Here is a 23,999-nt window from a genome sequence, read left to right as displayed (position 1 = left end):
CGGTTTCGTTAAAAATATTTTTTATTTTAAAAACACAAATTATCTTCTTTAAAACACAAATTCTAATTTGTTACAATAACATAAAAATTTAGAAAATGGGTGGATGTGCAGTACTGTTTTACAACAATTCTTCATCCAAGGCTCATTTCATATTTATGTTGCTGAAATATAACATTTATGATACCTAATTAGTGTGATTCAAATATAAGCGGAAATTGACAAAATCTAGCGAGTCAATAAAAACTGGCTACCGTATGGTGTGACTCTTATTATAGAGTCTCTCATATATCATAAAATCATTAAACTTCTTCTAAATTAATTCTCTAATGTTTAAGACTTTATAGAAAAAAAGTATTAGCATTAAGAGAAAAAGGTAGAAAAATTTTTAATTTAAAAAAAGTTAATAAATTAAAAAAAGTTAGTAGTAATAATTAAAAGTAGAATAGGCTTTATTATAAACTTGACGCAAGGTTACAGTCAAAAAATAAAATTACGAACGAATATCCATTATAAAATGGCTGTATTTAGGGGCAACTCGATTATACATGTATTGCATTTCACCAGTACACAGTGTTCACCACTTTTTATGTTGTGTTATATTATAGTACATAACGTCACAGTAACATGGTCGTACGTTTAACATCACATAACATACAAACACACATGCATAAACAGACATACAGTACTCTTTTCTGAATTCCTGTCCTCTCTGACTTTTCTCCCCTCTAGGACGAAACGCGAGTAGAATATTCACTTGAAAAGTCACAGTTAATAAACAGATTAAAAAAGTAACTAAATAATGTTTTAAAAATGATGATTAAAATGAGCTTATTTTCATTATTCTATTCTCCTATTTCACGTAATTTTGTTTCTTTAAATTTCGACTTTAATTATATTAAAATATCGTTATTTTGTATTCCTAATCCTTTGATTATTCGTATAATATTTTATGAATGACAGTTACAATAGCCAGTCTTTATGGCTTAACTATTTTAGCTCGCACTATAATATTGAATTTTTATTAAATTTTGATTATTAAGTCAAAGTTATCTCGAAAATTATTGAGTGCATCTGCTGCCAAGATAACATATTTTATTTATACTTGTTATTAATTTACTATCGCAGAATATAGATATATTTTTACGAATTTCCTCATTAATCATTACATTGTTACGAAGAAGCCAATTAAGTGTGAAAACAAGAATAGCATACTCTTTATCTCATTATTACATACATGTATATACATACATATGTGTTGAATGCACTCAACTGCGTACGCAAAATCATAATTATCATTTTATGCGAATAATTATTTATTTATCATTAATAAGTAATAAATTGATTCTCAAATAAATGACGTTGGAAAACGAAACATATAATTGAAAAAATTTAAAAAAAAATAGAATAAGATAAGCTCAATTAAAATGAAAAACCAATTAAATGACTATAATACCAAAAAGCTGCAGTTATATTGAAAACGTAATTGCTCAAGTGTTAAATGCACAAACGCTTTGAATAATTACACCAAACTCGCAACAACAACACGGATACAAACCGTTTGGGAAAGTCGCTCACGATCTATAGGATACATGTCGTATAATTTGCGGAATAACTTTAGCAACGCACAACATCAAGTAGTACATATAAAATAACAAATAAACGACAAACGTATTCCTTCTTTACCAAATATGCTCGTACACGCATTAAGTCTATCATCGTAAAAAGTCGCGTTTAGGCCTGCTTGTCGCTTGAGAATATGTTTCGCCATAACGCAATAATATAACTATTTAGATTTCACTCTAGAAAAATAACGTCATGCACATTCCTTATCGCGGATATTCGACATTACAAACGTTTCCTCTCATAGCCTTCTTTTCTTTCTTTCAAGTAAAAATATAAATATTTCGTTCACAGCACGATATAGCTCTCCATGTAAATCCATTTATTGTTTTCTTTTTTACCCTATCTTCTTAACGTTATCTCCCCCGATTATAATCTTCAATCACAACTTGCTTCGTTATTATTAATTTATTTCATGCGCCTCCTTGCATCGTATTTTTCAGGATTGATATTATCTTCAGTAGAAAAAAATAGCAACTGTAAGAATTGTCATTTTTATTACGAGTATAATAAAAAAATTAATTTATAGAAAATGGAAACTGAAATTGTTGCGATGAATAGTTTCCTTCCGGTGTATCGTTTAATATAATTTATTTTTGTGATTAATTATTTTTCTATAACTACCATACATTATAAGTTATTTAATTAATTAGTAAATATCTTTAATAATATAAATATTTTTTTTCTTTTTTTTAATTGCTAATTGATTTCTAGAAAAATAATTAGCAGTTGGGATTTTCTTCCACTAAAGATGCAATATATTGATTGTGCAGGATCCCTATCAGACGTTTTCTCACTCTGTTAACTAGACTGAAATATAGAAATACACGCACATACTTGTCCAGTAACATGGCTTGTACTTCCCATAACGTTTAACAAAATTGATGAAAGACATTTCCTTATTACAACTAGTTTGAACATCGTTATGTCTCGGCCGCGGTATTGTATGGTACACGATTATTGCCTGCTCCCGCGATTTTATCTAATTTTTATCTTGCGTGGCATTTAGGCGCAAAGAAGTTTCATCACGCGACTAAAAAAAAAAAAAAAATCTTTTTCGATGAAACAGACAATCACAAAGAACGCGCTTGTTATCTCCGTTGTTACTGGCTGAAATTAATGTAACGAACTACCCTTGATCGAGGCAAAAAAGCTTCTTGAAAGTAATTGGTACGAGAAACGGAGAAACTAGAAAATGACGCAACTTCTCAAACGACGCCCAAAAGATACAACGTTACAAAAATGTTGCATGCCAAGCATACGATTTCCCACGTTGCCTACAATCACACCCTATAAATCGTTTCGTAAGAAAGCGGTGTAATACGGACCGATATAATACGACAAAATCGCAGATCCTTAATGAACGGAAGATCGTGTCGCTTAATAGCGACAGCCCTCGCAATTATGTATTATAACCAGGGAATGGAAGTAACTCGTTAACGAAGTTACAGTTACAAGTTACTTTTTGGGTAACTTTACTGGTAACTGCGTCACTTTTTTTTTTATAATTGTAACGGTAACGTACGTTACATTTTTTTTTTGTAACGGTAACGAATTTTACAGTTACTTTTGTCGTTACTTTGCATACGATTGGACACAAGCTATTCATAGCGTTTAAGACTAGAAGAAAGCCTCTAGACACCCGCCCGCCGTCAATTTTGAAAAAAGTAACAAAAAGTTACTTTTTCTTAGTAACAGTAACTTGTTTACTTTTTCTACTCGGTAACAAGTAACTGTAACTTGTTACTTTTAAAGAGTAACTTTTCATTCGCTGATTATAATCTAGTTACACTTATTTAACAATTATCATTTAATTATCGTACGTCTAAGGTAATCAGGTTCTTTCACGCATATCTATTTAACGTATATGTAATTTGATTATTATGTGTTTGCGATATTTTAACGTGTGTTTGATATTAAGCTAGCTGATATTACACCTTTTGCTTGCTTGCGTTGCTTAGGCGAAACTTCGAACATCCTCGAAGTGATTTAGGTGCCTCGAAGTCGCTCGTTTTACAGGCTACGCTTGAAATATTGATTTGAAATTGGGACGAATTCCAAAAGGTCGCGAAGCACCGTTAAAATGAGTGAATCAAACACGTGATCTTGATTAACGGGAACGGGAAATAACAGCACTGTTCAATCTTATGGATACGTCTTCTCGTAAAGAGATGTAAATACATTTGCATCAGTGCGATTCATAAATTTTCGAGGAAACATATATATCAGTTTCAAATAGGGTTATGCTTAAGGGAAAATGCAACTTTTTGAGTTATTTACATTAGCGTTCATTTTCTCTTATTTTTATATAAATTCTCTTTAGTAACAATACATAAATATAAATAATCTTTAATATGTCGACAACTTTTAATAATTCTTTCCCCTTTAAATAATTATTAAATATGTATTTTATGAACTATACTTCTCCGTGCCAACGAAGTCGATAATACAGTTTGTGAAAAAATTTGTCCCTTAAACTAGCCCTATACTTCGTAACAGTAATAAAATAACGCAAGAGTTATTAATGAAATGATTCGCTCTGCTAGTCGATGCCACTACGATCGCCAAGATGAGTCATGAAATTTCGTTTAAACATCACGCACAGTACCCGTGCAAGAAATTGTAAGAAAATCTCTCATTGATTTCCACAATTTCTATAATTTTCATTTATAATTGCAACGGTTTACCTTTCAAGCTCTCTATTCAAATGGCTTGCACGCGGACAACGATCGATGATAAAAGTCTCAATAAAAGAGAAAAGTCTCAATTAAATAACACGTCGGAAGGAAGACTCACCTTTACTTCTGGAGGGCAACGTTAAAATGTACAGGGTGTCCTAAGGAATATAATGAAAATATACGCGTACTCTCCTCTGCGCTAAAAATATATGTTTGCACATACAATTAAAATTTCCATTTTCTACACAAGCGCGTTATTTCCAAGACATCCTGTACATAAGTGACAATTAGATCGGCAGATCTGCGAGAACGTGGCCAAGAACGTTAGCTCTTGAATTTATTTCCAGCTCGCAAAATAACTTGATAGAGAATATATAACTTGTATATATACGTATATATATATAATATAATACAATTAACGTGTGTAGGGTGCATCAAGTATCTTGCACTCTTTCTGCATGAAATTGTACGATGAATGTCTAGTAAGCTATTCATTATAGAAAATTCGATTAAATTTCACAGTCATTTATTAAATATTTAGGTAAATAAGAGCTTCGGAAATAAAAAATTTGTTCAACACAAAATTTTTTACTTTTTTACATTACATTATATTTTAATTTATTTTTTAATTTATTGTGACTTCAATTTGCGATAATTATAGCAGAAAGAAACCGCGCGAAACTTTCGATACACCCTGTAAAAAATGTAATACATTGCAACGTATGATATTTGTATTACACTGCACAGCAGGATTTGGCGTAAAATGTAATCTATAAAAATATCTCTGCTCTGCTCTGGAGCACAAACGATAATATAATAATAAATATATCTCGAGGTTTTTCCGAGAAATCGATTCTCGCATTGAACAGAAATGTAATCACGGAGGTGTGGGAGAGAAAATCTTCACTTCGAGCAAAGAACGTTGATCTCCTGACTCTTTGAGGGATGATAGGAACAATTTATGTGCCACGTAGTAATAACTATAATATAAGATTACGTAACTGGTGGTACATTATGGGCACATCACTATCAGTTTTCATATCGATAAAATGTGATTAAAATGACAGATATTGTAATAATAACAATTGTCTATCTTTCCGCATAAATATACCAAATGCTCATTGACTTCTTTTGCCCCTCAAATAGTTAGGATAATTCATCATTTTCGAATATAAAGTGCATTTAATATATAATTAAAATCTAAAAAGCTTTACGCTGCATTTTGAGCGTACAGACACGATTCCTGTATTTTTTTCCGCGATAACGTTCTTTTCTATCGTGTCGGCAAACGATCCATTCTTCGTATGCATATGTATAGAAATTCACTGCATGCTTACGTCAGCAATCCTTTTGTACTTACACTTGCGCGTGTCGCACTGTCACTACACTGATAGTAGAAAAAAATTAGGCAAAGTCACATCGTATACAGGCGTTACAAAATTTCTCGCAAAATTCAGTATAAGCAAATTCACATTTTCAAATCCCTAAAATTGTTTCGGAAACCTTGATACCTTAAAAACAATTACATATCAGAATTTTTCTGATTCGTAAGGATAACCTTTTAATTTCTGTTTAATCCGAGCGTTGCATTTGTTCGTGATTAGCAGGGAATCCTACGACGAAAAATGTTTTAAACAATAAAATAAAAGAAAAGTATTTAATAAAAAAAATTTTACTACAGAGTTTCATAAAAAAAAAGTTTCAATTACTAGAATCGTGAAGTTATCCTTAAGGATCAAAGTAACTCCTGTCTGTCCTAAATGGTCCTTACATGGCAATTAATAACTGCCACTATTGACCGTATATATTCTGCATTATTATTTAACCATTTCTCCTGCAAGTCGTACACAACAAACTCACGGGTGTGTACCGTCATTCCCGAAAATTATCAACGGTAATTTTCTTTAAAGAGGAGAGATGCGAAGGGTTAATAGGAAATCTAATATGCGTGACTAATATACGTTGCGACGAACAAATAGCGACGTGCAGTGGCTTATCTCATTGTTGCGTTGTATAGGTATATAATTTAGGATACTTAATGCCTGGAACGGACCTGCGTATATATCTGTTTCTTCGAGAACTCTTTTGTCGAAGTCCTCAGTTAAACCATTAGAGATATTGTCGTTCGGACGTTATACATTGCTATGTATGTTTGTGACGTATTATCAAGCTGACCCTTTACTTTCTCCCTTATCTATCAGTGTGTCGCCGTTCGCCGTGCTGATTCGTTCAGGTGCCTGACTTTCCAAATCCCAGGTCGCGGTGTTTCGAGTCGCGGTGCTTTTGGTATTTCGCCATTACCATCGAACACGAGAGAGAGCGAACGTTCGTTAAGAACGTACGTCGACGAATAAGCGTAATCGATCATCACGAGCATTGGTAGATCGAAAACCATAATGAACGTAGCGTTTACTATGAAACGGTGCTATCCCAATGGAAAGAAAGACACTGCGCGGTGGGACATCTCGCTTCGAGATATATAAGCGTTAAGAAAATATATTATTGTCAAAAACGCGGCTATCACTTTCGCTTTCATATTTCGCGTGTTGAAGCGTTTCTATCTATGAACGTCGGCTACATAAGTATACCTTTCCTTTTCCTGTATCTTTCTTTTTCGCTTAGTACGCTTCGTAAATTGTATTGCGCCATCGAAAAGAGACTGTCATAAATTTAATTACTTTAATTACTTTTGGAAGTAGCATGTTAGTTTGTTAAATTAAATTTAAAAATAGATAGAGATTAATTCCTCAAGAATTATGGAAGTAACATCGAATTTTATTTGCCGGTAAGCTGTTGAAATCTTTTTACAAATTAATTTAATACCTTCAAACCCAAAAATGAAGTATCTTCATCTGTGTTATGGCAGTACTCTATCGGAGGCGCGACGTGAACTGTTTTACTTTGAAAATAATGTAAGTCAAATTCTGAAGATCTAAGGACACAGAGAGATACATTACGTCGGATTAGGTCATTAGTCAAGCGTATACATCTCCTATTTGAATTGATCGTACTTCAAACTTTGATTTAGATTATCTTTGTAGTAAAACTGTCCACGTTTCGGATTGTTCGAGAAATCAATGGCTCTATCAAAAATCACAGTTTTCGCCTGCAAAAGTAATATAAGTTTATGTTAATCATACGTCACGCGTCATATGTACAAGTAATCGCATCTATTAAATCATCGAGGTTCCTCGTATTCACGACAACCTGAACTCCCATCGCTGTTGTGCCATCCTTTCGAAATAAACGCGCATTCGTACCGTGATAATACGGTAGGCTCGCCGTTAAATGTAACGTAATCGTCGATCGATCGGATTAGAGAGCAACAGATTTTATTGTCTGCCTCTGAGTACCTATCCGCAATCACCGTTTTCGTCCGACAAATGTTTCAGGCCGCAATCGCCTTTCATGTTTTCTTCGTATTTGGAAAGAATAGTGATCGAGTTGCCCGGATCTCGAAACACGCGCGTTTCACCCGGATTCTCTTTTTTTAAAAAAAAAATGCTATCTATCCTTTCTCTCGCTCTTTCACCCGTTTTATCTTTTAGCGCATGTACGTACAGTCAATCGGTATAAGGTTTTTAATTGGTTTTTTTCTCGGTACGTTATTCACGATGGTATTCGAGCTTTTAAATACTTTGAAAGGACTAACAAGTCCAAATAAAAATTGCAAAATCCAGATTGATTCATTAAAGAACGCGTGTGCTTAAATAAAAGAAGAGCATTTTAATTCGCATTTTTAAACTTCTTATTTATATATTATGATAACAGTTTGTTATTTTATTAATTAACCGATATTGTTTAACCGATAGTATTTGGATATAAGTCAAAATTTGAAATAATTTTTTATACTCTTGTAAAAATCATAAAACAAATTGTAAATTGAAAAATCCTACTGTAGCTTATTTTACTTTAGTGATTTAAATGTCATTTTTGCAAGTAATAAATACGAATCATTAATTTATGAATCGCTTATTAGAAAATGACAAAATTCGAGAAAATCAAAGAAAAAATAATAGATTATTTCCACATATCAGATAATCTTTTCAAACAAAAAATAACTTGCAATGCAATTTTTCTTAATCAAATACTAAATATTTGTCAAGTATGTAAATTTTTGTTAATCAAATGTTTAGTACTTTATTAAGAAAAGTTTCTCAATAAAGTACTGCTGACATATGAAAAATGCGTATACATATATGTATACATATGTACGTGCATACACACTTTTTTATAAAAAATAGAAAACCTAATCTCTTATGAAAATTCACAAATTATGATTAACAAGACAAACCCGCAGAAGAATCATGCTATACAAATAGACAAATATAAACAAATAATAATTAATTTCCATATATTCATTACACGTTACATCACACGTCAGATAAGCATAATCTTTACGGGTTACTCCAATCAAATGCGTGCGTATTTTTTTCAAACATGTTTAACACACGTTATCACAACGATTGTCAGGGATAACAGAAAGTTAAATAAAATAACGCAACATCACGTGCACAAAGTGGAACAAAATTATTCCGATTGATAGTACGCCACAGATGCGCTCGCGCGTTATTCAACTTCCGCTTCGTGTCAGATCGGATTACGCGCGCGTGCATGCGTGCGTGCGTGAGGGCGTGTACGTGTATGGAGCACGGGCAGCGGAGAGGACGTATGTACATAATTATATCTAGAATGTATTTCATGTATGTTTCCTCTTCTTTTTCGTGGTAGCACAACATCACGTATAATATATAATAATCCACGTGTACAGTTTATCGTTTATACTTGCGACCGCGTGTTTTTTTATATGCCACTATGGGTCGCTAGGTACTATCTATGGGTCTATGTCACGCGTGTTAACGCGCACAGCTTCATTTTCTCTTACATAACACGTCTAAAGGTACCATAACGTAATGCGCACATAGCTTACACGCTCCTGAATCTGGACGCCGACGTGCGACGAGCGATACTGATTGTGCGACAGCGGAAACACGTCGTGCCATTTTTTTTTTTTCATCTTTCAAGGGAATCACATTATATAATCCCTCCGTGTTTACGAATGAAAAAGTGCTCGCGCTTCGCGTTAATCCCTGGTTGAATTGTTCCCGGCTTGCAAAGCAAGGGCTTGCCAAGCAGAACAACAAGTCGCGATAATGCCACTTTAATGTTCAAATGAACCGTAGCTAATCGAATAAAAGTGACTTTTTAATAATCATTTTGGAATCATTTTTTGGAATCACCATTTTAATATCATAATGTCATAGTGATTTTCTGTTCTGCTTAGATTCTTTTTCTCTTATTTTTACTAAAAGCCACTGCCACATGTACCTGACTATAGGGCACCTGTTAATTATCATAATACCTCCTATACTCATTGGGTGTGTAACGAGGGATTGTCAATTCAGTCACAGCATCAGCTCCGTTTGAAACTTCACCAATGAGCCCGTGGATAAACAAAATCGTTATTCCTTCGATAATCAAGGAACGAACATCAATCGAACATCTTTTCAAATCTTGCACTCTTAGATAACAAGTGCTTTGCTTAAATTGTTCCCACAGGAAATGTCACAGTAATTTGAGCGTTTAGACTTTCAAAACTCTTTTTCAACCAGGGCACTCGTCCACCCGACGGTGATCGATTACAGAAACGCGGCACCACAATTATCGGCCAGTTCACGCTACGTGCGAAAGCGGTAGTATCAATCACTCTTCAGCGTGTCATCAATGTGTCCGCTCTAAAATTTCTAAACAATCAGGGAAGTGATGGCAATGAGGGCAACGGCAAGGACGGGAGACGTGTGTGTCACTACATTAGGTTTGCGCGCGCCTCTGCGTTGTAATACAAGCGGTAAAAACACTCGAAGTACAATACTTTTCGTGGACGTCGCATTTCAAGGAAAGCGACGTAAAAGGAATATCGTATAATAACATATGTATATATAATATGTATATATATATATATATATATCATGTAAACATATCGTGTACTAATATATATATATATATATTCAAGACTTTCTCGCGGGGATGTTCAAAGGGATGATGGAAAGCTAAGTAACTCTTAAATTCTCCGCTCCGTAAAATTATTAGGGGAGGGGGGAGATAAAGATTAGGGGGTACGTAAAAGTCTAAACGAAGCTCGGTTGATTGTTCCGGGTAGCGGCGGGTCACGCCTCCCTCCCCCGTCGGTTGGACATATTCTCTTTATTTTAACATTACGTTACGTTTCCGTTATATCTAAAAATTTCAAGTATTCGTCTATAAGATTAGTCCGAAGGAGCGCGAGGTGTACCTGTGTATATAATGCGTGTACGTATGTGCAAAATTCGCGGAAGAAAGTCTCTCCTCTCAGTTTTCCGGCCATAAAGCCGAAACCTTTACTATTCGCGGCGAGAATCGCGCATCCCGCTCGAAGCCAAAGACTTCCGATGCCTCCTCAATCGTCTACCTGCGCTACTTACGCGCGAAATCTTCAACACGCCGGTCTTTCTCACGAAGCCTTAGCTATAGAGTAAATTTGGTATGTTGGTGCAATTCGCTTTCGCGATCTCACAATGTCGTACATGCCGCGGTCGATCAGTCGTCGAGCTTTTGATTTTTTTCCCTCGACGGTTGCGATTATAGTTTCATGGGACATGAAACGATTTCTCGCTGTAATCCTACGAAGTCGAGGAACTTGAGTGGCGGATCCATTCATTTTTGCTTCCGTCAAGGATCCTTCGTTATCTTCGAATCTATATCCTTCTTTTGATCTCCGAACTAATTTTTCGACATTAGGATCGACACGAATTCTGAAACACGAGTGATTAACACATAATTCAACGTATAATTTAATAATTTGTGATAACAATTATGCAAATGTTATATGTATATTTAATCCGAATATCAGGTTTAGAAGAAATTTAATATTCACATCCTATATTGTACTGATTAATTGTTAATCGAAAAGCATATAATGTACACACACAATGTACAGTTTACTTATTACATATTATTATTATATTTATAGTTTTTTTATATATTAGTTTTTTAATTATTTTTAACTGTTTATATCCGTTTCGCGTCAGATTTTACAATTTTATACCGTACTGTAATATTAAAAATATATATATACATTTTTTTCATATTTTTTAATATCTCTCTTTTGCAGCACTTTCTATATATAATTATTATGTCAAGCTATAAATGTAGTTTGTAATTGGCTATATTTAAATTTAGTTATTATCTCATAATCCCTTATTATCTCATAAATGACTGCTTAAAATAAAAATACTAGCAATGACTGTTTTATTTAATTTTTCGAGAACTTTCTTACAGTATTTTGAGGCGTGAATTTTAGGGGATTCTATATACATATCTACATTCATATTAATATTTTTTAGCAGCTGCGTCATGGAAATATGTATATGAATACTTAGGATAAATTATAACACACAGACACATTAAGGAACATATAGGCGTTACCTTCGTAGTTGACCATTCCATCGCCATCTAGATCAGCCTCCTTGATCATATCGTCGACTTCCTCTTCAGATAATTTTTCACCAAGATTCGTCATTACATGTCGCAACTCCTTCGAAGATATTAAGCCATCGTTGTTCTTATCGAACACTCTAAAACGAAACGAACAAATTGCCTTTTGCCAATTGCCAAATTTGCTTTTTGGCTTCTTTTTTTATGAAGCTGCGAAGGTGCATACAGAGCCGGATTTTGCAAATTGATTTCTAAAAAATTATAATAAATAAAATGATATGCACTCCAATTACATTGTAGTACACATCAGGATGAGATAGCAGAATGAATTTTTATTTTATCTTTTTTTCAAAAAAATCTCTGTACGAGCTTTCAGGTGACTTTCTTGATTATAAATATCGCAATTAAAACGCTATCCATGCAGTATTTTAGCCATAATTTCAGCATAAAGAAATTTGTCTTCAACTAAAAGTCTCTCCTCTCCTGTCGACCCTTAAAAGCTCTATTCTCCCTATGAACAAAAGTTGCTTCGGGACGTTCTTTCAATGCAATTATCCCAGAAGCAATTAGGTACTTGGAGTTCTTATGTATAGTAGAGAACTTATTACCGGAACGCCTCGCGAAGTTCGTCTTCTCCGTCGGCGCTTTTCATCTTCTTCGACATCATCTGCAGGAATTCATTAAACTCGATGGTACCGTTTCCGTCTTGATCCACTTCATTCACCATGTCGCGCAGTTCTGTCTCTGAAAGAAATGTATTAACGTTTGCTTTATTCATTACTGTTCCGGACACTTTACTCGGATGCATCCGAGAATGTATTCGAGATTCGCGAAGAGCAAATTACTCACCTGATGGTCTTTGACCGAGAGACCGCATGACAACCCCTAATTCCGCCATCGTAATCGTGCCATCTTCGTCCTTGTCGAAGAGCATGAATGCCTCTTTGAATTCTGAAATAACGGAGTTATTCGTTACCATGCTCTTTGAATTCTGAAATAACGGAGTTTCTCGTCGTTACCATGCCAATCGTTATCATACTCGAGACAAATAGTTATTGTCTGATGTATTTGAAACAATTTCTCGGGCGTCCTATTATGCACTGATTAATTATTAATTGCAAAGCTCGATGAAAACATGTAATATATAAGTTCATGAATAAAATTTGCTTTATCTTTGTTATTATAATCGTTTCTATTAATAATAAAATATTTTTCATAGAAATTAAAACGTTCTTTTTGAACACAGTTCACCATATTAAATCGACTATTTTGAATTGTAAAAATTTGACTTCAAATTCATCGCCAGCAAAACTTCCGGATATGAAGTTTTAAATTATTGGATTGACACAAAAATTCATGCTTCAAAGTATATGGATTGACGCTTTAATGACGAACTTTGACTTTCCCAAATCTCTTTAATTCTAGTCTTAACTTGATTTATGATGTCTTATAAGGTCATTTGACACATAATTCAGTTCCAAAATCGCGGAGTCGAAAACAGAAGATTTTGTGATTACTCTTTCAAATCGATAATTTGTTTTATACGTATAGATTTTTACACAAAAAATTTCCTTAACCCTCTCTACACTGCTCTCGTAAAGCAAACGCTCATTTCAAATTTGATTTTTTAATTGCATGGATGTGGCATGAATATTGATTTTGAAACTTTCTGACTTTTTTTTACAACCTTTTAGATTATATTTATTGTTTCTCAATTTCATTAAAAATAATTTTTATTAAAAATTTTGAAGGTGTTAACTTTATCGACGCAAAAGTAAATTTTTACATTAATTTAACCGTAAATAATTGTTTAATATGATATGATACGTAAAACATCAAACAATAAAACTAAATTTTTTATATAATAAAAAACTTTTGCGTTAAGAAATGCTAGTGTAATTTTTATTTATTATAGAAAAATAAAAAGATATAGCTAACACATTGAGATGAACTAATAAAAAGATTTAGAACGTAAATATAATTTTAACTTATTCTTATTTTCTATTATTATTCCTTTTATTATTAATTTTCCTTTTAACAATTACCTGCTCTGAGAAAATTGAAATGACGTGGCCTGAGAAAATTTATGGCAACGATGCAACTAAACAGTAACATATATACAGGTTCATACGAGTGTACGTTCATTTGTCGAGCGAGAACAATGGAGGGTTAATTAATATCTGAATTTTTAATAATTAAATAATTATATACATATATATATATGTATATATATGCTCTTATATGGGCTAGAAATAAATTAATCTATGAAAGTTTTCTTAATTTTTCTATCTCCCTTCTGTCTAGTATTATTCTAAAGAATAAGATTATAACTAGAAGAATGCAAATGTCGCAGCAAGTTAGATAGTGAGTTGAATATAATCAATATTCTTGCGTGTCAACGATGATATCATTAGAGATAATGACCCATCTGCGTGTCGTAAACTATACATCAATTATTTACGTTCAAGGAGTTTATTCGTTTAGATCTAGTGAAATATTTCATTGTTCGATATCTCTTGAATCTATGCGTTCTGTCCCTTTTAAATTATTTCTAACTCTCATTATAACTGACTCAGCATCAAGATATTAGGTAAACAGGAAAAACTGCTGCCAACTGGCACACACATCACATAATTTTTATGTCTTTCATGTATGTATATTAATTATTTTAAAAAACCATTTATATTTTATACAAAATATTTTACAGATTATATATTTTATAATACAAAATATTAAAAGTCACAAATGTCACGAATTTAAAAAATATTATAAATTTTTAATTCTATCATAAACATTGATTATTACTGATATTTTAATTATTTTATGACTTATTTTATAATTATTGAATTATTTACAATCGTTAACTCACCTGCTACCTGATCTTCTGTGAGTCCATATTCGGACTGAAACAAAGAAAAGGATAAACACCTTTCATTTCATATAACGCATAATGCAATTTTGTTTGATCTATGAATTAAAATTCTATTACATATGCATACAGCACCAAATGGCATCTATAAGATATTGCCTCTTATAGGCGAATGATCTTGTTTTAACTAGTACTCTTCTATCTGTTCTCGTGTGATACTCGTATGAGAAGATATTGAAGAAAGTTTGGCGAGATGCCCAACGCTAGAAACTCTGGCGCGAAGGGAGGTCGTGTAATGAATTATTAATAATAACGTGTCGCAACGTGACAGCGAGTCTCACGGCTCTGTTCGAATACGTTTTATTTCAATGATATTTATACGAGATTTTTGACAAAGATTTCTTTCTTAATTTCAACACTTCACGCACACTTTTAAGTTTCCGCCCAGGTTCAAAGAAATCTGTACTCTTACTTACGCTCAACTGCCTAATTTGACCGTCTATCGTGCTCGTTAATCTACGCAGCTGTCCATATGCGTGCGTGTATCTCTTTTCTGTTTCCGCCATGGTTCAAGTGTCACGCCGGTCGTGCCGGGAATGTTTGTCGGAAGTGACCGATGATGAGATTATGCCAGATTATACGTTAACTGCGGATTCCGTGGGTATGTCTAACGTCTGGTGTCTCGTCCCAATTACGTCGAGTCGCCATCGAGATCGACATTTCCCTTCCATTACAAGCGCGTCATGTTCGACGTCCGACCGTCGATGCGCAAAAAGAAAGAACAAAAGAAATGTAAACCGCACTTTTATCGCAATCTTTCAGAAGTCAACGCATATATTCGCATATATTCGTTGAAAGAACTTACTCGAAGAGAGAAAGAAAGAGATAGAAATCGAACTCTAATACTAAACTATCAGCTTTCCCAAGGCCGTTTCTATTACCGAGAAAGAGAGAGACGCAAGCAATCCGAAAGACACTCAGACTTCCCGCCGTTTTTTTTTTTTGCCATCGATCACGATTACCTTACATTTATTCGGATGAGTAAAATTGAGAAGTTTAGACCGGCGTTTGGATCGGATTCTAAAGCTACCTCGTCGTTTTTCTCAATAAAAAACGAAACGTCGAAAGAGACGATCACATCGAATCGGACAACTGTGTGCACGATATTCACATTCGGCGACACTATTCGAAGATGATAGCTCGCGGATGAGTAAAAATAGCCGACGCAACGCACGTGTGGCATAGAGAAATACGCGCGCTTGGAATACGAACTTCGCGCGTCTAGGGATTCGACCGGATGAAATCGAGGAACGTGCCGCGATTCGTTTCTCCTCCCCGTTCACTTCGCTTTTCAACGGCTTCGGCTTTCGCGGTCGCACACGCACGTTATTTCGCGTACGCCTTGAAGGAACACGCGCCGCGGCGCGACTTCCGAACGCTCGGATGTCGACCGTCGAGTGTGATTGAGCACAGTGTCTGTACGATGACAAAGAGTGCGTTTAGGACTTTAGCAACCTTAGTCTGTTTTTAACTACCAGGTCCCCTCTACGATTAGACGCTTTGGTGACTATTCCCTTCCCCGCTTCTGACGTTGCACGGACAGATATTTTACTTGTCATAAACTTTGCGCGTTAACGAGAATAAATTATCGGTAATCACTTATATCATACTGTCTTCAATCATAGCACCTTCGATAATCTCAAATGTCATACTTTTCGCTTCTTGTTTTTCGAAAGTCTCATAGTATATTTCTATTTTTGACTGTATTCAATATTCGAACATAATAGATCTAGCATAATGGACTTTCTATAATAATTTAATTATTTAAACTTTAAGTCTTAAGCCATAAGAAATTGACCAATCATAGTCAATTATTCTTCTCATATTTTCTTGTGATTGGTCGATTTCTTATGGTTTAAGACTTAAAGCTTAAGTAATAGACTTTTTTTATTGTAGAAAATCCATTTTAATAATATTAGCATTAATATTAATAAAAATAATATTTATACAATATTAACAAGAAGAAATACTTAATAATACAACTCTGTTTGAAGATATTATAAATTTTGATTAGCTTGATAAAAATTTCTTCGTTTGACATCACTTAAAATCTTTTTATGAAAGAATATATCAAAAAATGAAGCGGGAACAATTTTTCGAGTATAAATTGAATCTTAAAAAAAATTATACTTAATGTAATTTAAAATAATAATTAAATCATATGTGATAAAAAAGTATAAAAAAAAATAAATTCTCAATAAATGAATATCTCTATATGATTATGTATGACATAGAAATTATGCGAAACAAATAAAAAAGACGGGCATATAACATAAATAGTCGTAATAATAACAGTTTATAATGAATGCAGAGAATAATAACATGCTAGAACTACGTACATGCATATGCAATTTGCATGAAGATCGAATATCAGATAGATTTGAAATTGTCAACATTCAATCTGGAACTGCAATCCTAAAATAGAATAACGCGATCGATGAACTGTCGCTAATTATGCCAATATGACAAAACAACATTATTTTCCTTCGGCATATCTCGACAACACGTACGTGTTATACATTAGCTGAACATGAACAACTTATCGATCGCTCATCGCATATTCAACTGGGTCAGATCGTACCGTATTTATTGCCAATGTGCACGCATTACGCGAAGTGCACGCTAAGTTAACAAAGGCGACTTATGATACGATTCGATTTGTCACCGATAATTTCGCTCTTATTTCTACGAACCAAAATAATTAGGTGCCGTATTCACGCAAATCACTTGGGAATATTGCTAATGATTTTAAGGCAGTAATTAGTCGAACTGAGTAATTAGTCGAAATTAACTCCGGTATATAATATTTTTCAACTAATTTTTACAAGCTATTCAAGAAATACAATATTAAACTCTATTTTAGCTCAATCTCTTTGAAGACAATTTTTAAGAAGAGTTAAACATATGAAATAATCAAATTTAGGTGATATTGATAAATAATTAAACTAAAATTCTGTAAAGGTATATTTCAGAAAAAAACGAGATTTGAATTTCGAATCGTTTGTTGTTTTACCGATATAAGATTTATCACATATGATTTACGTGTTATTGACAATCGACACATCACTATAATTATATACATCGTATTATTATATACATCAATATTGCATGCACATATACGCCTAAATTTTCATAAAGATTTATTGTATCAAATTAGATGTCTAAATCTAATTCTAAGAAGTGTGATAAAAAAAATCAATTTCAAAAATTTTTCTGAATATAAATTCCACGCTAATTCTGGAAAAGAATTTCCAAACCTATAAACAAAATATATGCAATAATTTTTTACGAAAATTATTGCGTTTAATCAATAAAATAGACGACTTTAGGATCCCTTTAATCATTTAAGTTCAGTTTGGGAAAAAAAACTCTTTATTTCTATTTTATGAAATTGTGGGATAAAACGGGATAATTTGAACAGAATAGAAAGATCATTATTTAATAGAAATTTTTTAATTGTATAAAAGATTGAATATAGTGTATTCAATCAAAACATACATTATCAACAGTATATGTTTTGTATATTTAATTGAATAAATATACGACGATCTTATACAATTTGAAAATTTCTGTCAATCTACTTCATTTTACTCTAACTACAAAAAATATCAATATTTTACTCAAGGTAGAATTAAATTCGTCATCAAAATGAGATCAGAATTTTGCGAAATAATCTCTTATATTTTCACTTCCTTACACTTCGAAGGTGACACGAATTAAAAAATATGTTTTCGAGTTATATGAATGATCGAGTTACGTAAACATTATCTTATCAATCATCAAATGTGAACTAGCTTAACTTCATAAAAAATCTACACAATTAAAAAGAGGATAATTAAAAAAAAATCGTTAAGAAACATTACCCTATTATTCAATCAAAAGTAGAATAATTTAATTTTATAAATAATCGTCAAAAATGTCACAATTCAAAAAAGTTGTGAAACAAAAATAACATTTAATTGTTAAAAGTAAAATTGTAAAATATTTTTTTGCTAATATTATTTGATTAATCAACTTTCTATCAATTTAAAAAATAGTTTTTCTCTTTTCTAAAAAACTTAATTTTTTAACTTATGTCACTTTTGAAGTAAAGGAACAATTTATAAAAATGTTTATGGCATATTAAGTATATAAACCTACTAATTTCTTTGAAATAAGACCAAGCTAAAAAAAAAATTTACATATAAATGACTAGCGATTCCGGGTAAAACATTTTGATCTTGAATATGTGATGTGATATTGGTGATATTACGCACTTACCAGATTAATAGTAACGATGAGATCATATTGTTGACGTTGTCCCTTCTTTTTGTTTTTGCCGGTCTTCACGGAGGCCGCCTTGGGTGTTACTTTCACTTGACCTTTCTGGGCTGTCGGCTTCTGGGCCGGTTTCGCTGCGACCTTAGCACCCGGTGCAACCTTCTGACCAGCTGTTGGCGCTTTCTGACCGGAAGCACCTTTTTGGTTTACATGACCCACGCCATCCGCTGGTTTGTTGCGTGCCTGTAGTTCGAGAGACAAAACCTCTGTTAGGCGTTAAGTACAACGAATTTTATTAGAGATATTCAAGTAGGACAAATGTAGGACCGAGTATATATATGTATAATACATATATGTCAAATTATTGTCGGGGTGAAGTACGAAGTTTCCTTTTCTTTAATTTTTCCATTTTTTTATATTTATATTATAAATTTTGCAAGCAAATTAACGAATTGACAACTGTCACATTTTGTGGAATTTTCGGTTAAGTTCTTTCCTTTAGAATTTTGAAAATTATAACATACGTTGTATATTTATGTAACTAAAGTTACATGTAACAAGTTAAGTTACATGTAACTTACACATACTTTTTAATATTCCTCCCTAAAGTATTACAATTGAATTATCGGGATAATATGACTCCGATATATGAGAGAATTTAATGTTATATTTAATGTTATTATGATTAATATCATTTCAGTTTACTTATAATTATCGCATTAACTCACTGTGTTAAAATCGATTCAATATATTTACGAGAATTATTTACATGTTAGTCTGTTTATACGTTGTGGGTAAAAATTTTTATGCTGCCCGAAAAGTGAGAATAAATTCTGCGAATATATGTATAAAATAACAAATTTATAAAACAGGAAGTACGTTGACTTTTTTGTCAACAACTCGAGGTAAAAGACGTTTAAATCAGGATCGAATCGTTACGACTCTTTAAAAGACCTAAAAATAGTCTTTTTAATTAATAATTAACTGAACGAAGAAACTACTTCGCGTGGGCGAGAATGCCAACGAGATAATTATAGATCTCACTGTCTAATGTGATCTTGACTAGAGTCGTTGAGAGTCTACGTACAGACAGAGTTTCCAATATACACAAATTTATAAAAATACGTAATTCAAGATTTTTCAAGCGTACGACAATGCTGCGGAATTTCTACTTTCGTGAGACAATCCTCAGTACTTACAGTCATTTGTCGATTATCCACAGAGAGCTTCTAATTTCAAAATATTTTCACTATATCAGAGAACATAAATTCATGCTTTAAAAATCTTTTGTACTAAATACTAATTTTATAATTTTTAATCGAATATCACAAGTATTGAAATAAATACTAAATTTATTATCAAAGTGAAAATATCTACTCTAGAAAAAAGCATCTGAATCGTAAATTAATTCTAAATTTACGTGACTATTCTAAATGTCTATAACGATGTAAATATAAAATGTAATATAAGTAACTACATAATATCACAATGAATCGATTATGTATACACGACTAATAATAGCATTCCTTATGAATAAAACAGTGATCTAATGCACTAATGTAACGATTATGAAGCAACGTATATTCCTGAGAAAGCAGAATGTCTTTAAAAATAAAATAAAATAAATTACGTGCGAAATGTTACATCCCAATGTAAGGTAACTTGCGCAAAGTTCTTCATAATTTTATTAAGATCATCTTAATTGACCTTCAGAGAGAGATTTTACATCTTGTTAATAAGCGAAGTCCCGAGCCAAGATAAGGTTTATATTTAACTTTCTTTATACTTGAGTTTATTTTAACTTTCCAATCTCCTCAAAGTCATATTTTTCTCGAAATACTTCCAAAATATTTTCCAAATACTTAGCGCTCATATAAATAAATGTTATCTTATACATTCAATTATTCGTTAAAAAAGGAGTTCATCTATATATTTTATCAATGTATTACAATACTATATTACAAAGTATTACGGCAATTACCGTATGCTATATTTTCCAGTCGAACATCAATCAAACATCCCAACACGTGTTAACACAGAACACAGAATATCGTTACAGAGCTCTCTTTCATCCTCTCATTCCAGTAACAATCCGGTAATAACCAGAGTCGCGGTTGTTGCGAGAGATTCGTACGAAAACATGGAAAACAGTCGGCACATCGATCGGACCGGGCATACGTTGAATGTGATCGTTCGTTGCGCATGCGACGCCACGAACGGATCGATCGCGCGGTTGTATATCAAAAGTGTATTAAAACAAATGTATTGTTTGATATGACAGCCACATGTTTATCCCCGCACGCAGTCGTACTAAGAGATCCACAAGTATCGAGGGAAACAGTTAACGTAAATCGCGCTAAGCGATTGTGGGACTCGCGTGTATGACCGTCACGAGATGGCCCATACAGAGCTGCTTGTGTTCGCTTACGTAGTAATTTTCATTGTAACGCTTTTCTTGTCTTTCCGCCCATCTTTATCAAGGCGCAAGCGCATTTCGGAAAATTAAATTGCAACTCGGTCTGGTTTGGAAGTATCAATACACGACCTTGCACGACTCCGGTATGTCTTATGAGTTTCCATTCTGGCGAAACGAATGCGTTTGCTAGATCGTTTCTAGGATTTCTTGAAAGTCAAGATATGTTGGGAATGTTTTTACGTCAATCGTTATTCATTAGTCAGTGGCTTTTAAAATTTTCAAACATGGACATTTTTGTAACTATCAGTATAAGCAGATAAATTAGTGACAATTGCAGTATCTCGAAAAATTTTATCTCTACCGAGATATATCTATATAGCTTTTTGACAACGTCTATGTCACGTGACAAGCTTCCAGTTCCGATAATATATATATAAAAGAAGATAACATATAATATAGGTATCATGGAACTTACATCATTGTATGTTTTAATTGTATGTTTTAATTGTATATACGTAAAAAAAGATTTATTAAAACAACTAAGAACTTCACTGACCAACAAATTTACGACTATAATATACGGACAATCAGTTTTCTATATAAAATAGCAAAGTTGAACAATTGAATAAAACTGACGATTATAGTCATATTCGTTATGAGCACAGCAAATTTATTAATACAGCTAAGATAAGTTTCTACGACAATCAATCTAATATATACATCAAAATTTTTAACAAAGTATGCTAGCTAAAATAGTGCATACTTTTGTTACTGTAATAAAGAAAACTTGGTTACATAAGCAATTTTAATTTTTCATCAAAGAATAGTTGAATTAACATACTGATAATTGCTTATAAATATAATTTCTTTGTTAAACTATCAAATCTTTTCAGTTATAAACTTGCACCAGCAAGCTATAGCTTTGTTAAATCATTCAATCTATTCCGTATATGCATTTCCCACATTCTTTAAATGTTTCTTAAAATATGGCATAATATTGATAGCATCAAAATTTTTGCACATCTTATGTGATTAATCGTTATGTGATTAATCCGGAAATTGTTATCCGCATTCTAAAAAATAGCGGTGTTTATATAATTCTTATTGTATTGATATTAATATTAATATTAACGGTGAGATTATATAGACACCGCATTTATGTTAAATTTACATTGATATTTTTTAGAGTGTGAGATATTTTTACACCCCAGGGATAAAAATATGTAAATTATTGCAAAATATTGTGAATTTAACATATTTTTTTCTTTTTTAAATATTCTTCACGAATTTAAATATACGATTTTATTGAAAATTCATAATAAAACGATGTTAAATTAATATAATTAAAATCTTCATTGTTTTTAGAAATATTGTTATAATAGACTACTTAACCCGTTTATTCTGTTCAATATTTATCTGGCTACTACTTATTTTTTTCAGAAAATTGTGATGAAATCCATATCCATAATGTTCTCAAATATTAATAAATCGTAAAACACACAATCAATAATATATTGTTAATCTATAGATGATTTTAATTGGGGTGTAAATGTAAAAACACATTAAGTGATCATTTACATAAAAAAAAAAATCATGTGACTATATTCCCAAAGTATCTACTATTATTTCAGATTATTTATAATTGTCGCTATGACTCTCTATCGTTTGCGTTAGGTACATAATTCATATGCAGTATTAACGTTGACAAATTCAAAAGCAGAGCTAAGACAAGTGTTTTTCAATGTTTATTAATTTGAATCTTCTTTCGTTACGAGTTGCTCACTTCGTAATTCCCGTGCAATCGCACAATGTCCTCGAACTGTACAATACATTTATTCTTTTAATCGAAAACGCCAAGAAGGCCAATATACTTGTTACGACTTGCGTCAAGGTGGCAGGTCACTGGTTTCAAGACCACTCAATGTCTTTTTCGTATCCGTTGCCGTTGTTGTTTGCAAAGTTCGTTTTTCGCTATTGCAGAGGCGAGCTAGCCATAGATAGTCTCGCTCTCGGGGAGGGAAATTAATAACGATCGCTAATGGTGCTTACGAAAGTTTGCTGGTGGCGCGGGGTGTAGAGGCGGATGACTTACTTTCATCCGGTCGATTAGATCGGATGGCGCGTGCATCGTGTCCATTTATCGTTCGTACGCCAGCGCATAGTGTGTCATAGTAACACAGTTACGTATGTACGTTGAGTAGCGACCACGGAAATGTGGATTTAGGTCGCTAACTGCGGGTATTTTACATTACGGAATAGTGCGACTAAAGGGTTGATTAGCCTTTAGGGACTATCGATTTTATGAGTCCCAAATGGAACTTTGATAGTCGTTACTTATCATCAATTTACGCAGATATACGTACACCGTCCCGCGATTTATGTAAACCGAAAACAGAAAACGATATGAAATGCCAGAGACATAGTGTTGAATAAACTGAGAGAGAGAGAGTAAACTTCGCACAATAATGGAACTTTGACAGTCATTACTTAATCGTCAATTTACATATATGTACGTAATCCCGTGTGACGTGTATAAATCGAAAACAGAAAGCGATATTAAATACTAGAAACGTAGCGTTGAATAAGTCGAGAGAATAAACCACGTACAATAATGTATTAAAAT

The 23,999-nt window shown here is 32.9% G+C and overlaps 1 protein-coding gene across 4 annotated transcripts in view; it reads right to left on the bottom strand.

Annotated features, from left to right (window-relative positions):
• Positions 1-503: 503 nt before the first annotated feature.
• The window catches only part of LOC105153587 (neo-calmodulin), a 62,465-nt gene continuing 38,969 nt past the window's right edge, over positions 504-23,999 (bottom strand). For all 4 annotated transcript variants that reach the window (XM_011068518.2, XM_087406114.1, XM_087406116.1 and 1 more), the window contains 6 exons: positions 18,961-19,203; positions 14,641-14,674; positions 12,621-12,722; positions 12,380-12,515; positions 11,763-11,911; positions 504-11,089 (listed from right to left, as the gene is read on the bottom strand). In XM_011068518.2, the coding sequence (XP_011066820.1) occupies positions 11,058-11,089; positions 11,763-11,911; positions 12,380-12,515; positions 12,621-12,722; positions 14,641-14,674; positions 18,961-19,203 (696 nt within the window). In that variant the 3' untranslated portion in view covers positions 504-11,057. The remainder of the gene's footprint in view (positions 11,090-11,762; positions 11,912-12,379; positions 12,516-12,620; positions 12,723-14,640; positions 14,675-18,960; positions 19,204-23,999) is intronic.

This window comes from Acromyrmex echinatior, chromosome 5, assembly GCF_024713525.1.
Source record: "Acromyrmex echinatior isolate Ae372 chromosome 5, ASM2471352v2, whole genome shotgun sequence".
In the NCBI taxonomy this organism is placed as follows: domain Eukaryota; kingdom Metazoa; phylum Arthropoda; class Insecta; order Hymenoptera; family Formicidae; genus Acromyrmex; species Acromyrmex echinatior.
Note: the sequence above shows the minus strand (reverse complement) of the source record. Positions and strands in the feature narration are given on the sequence as shown.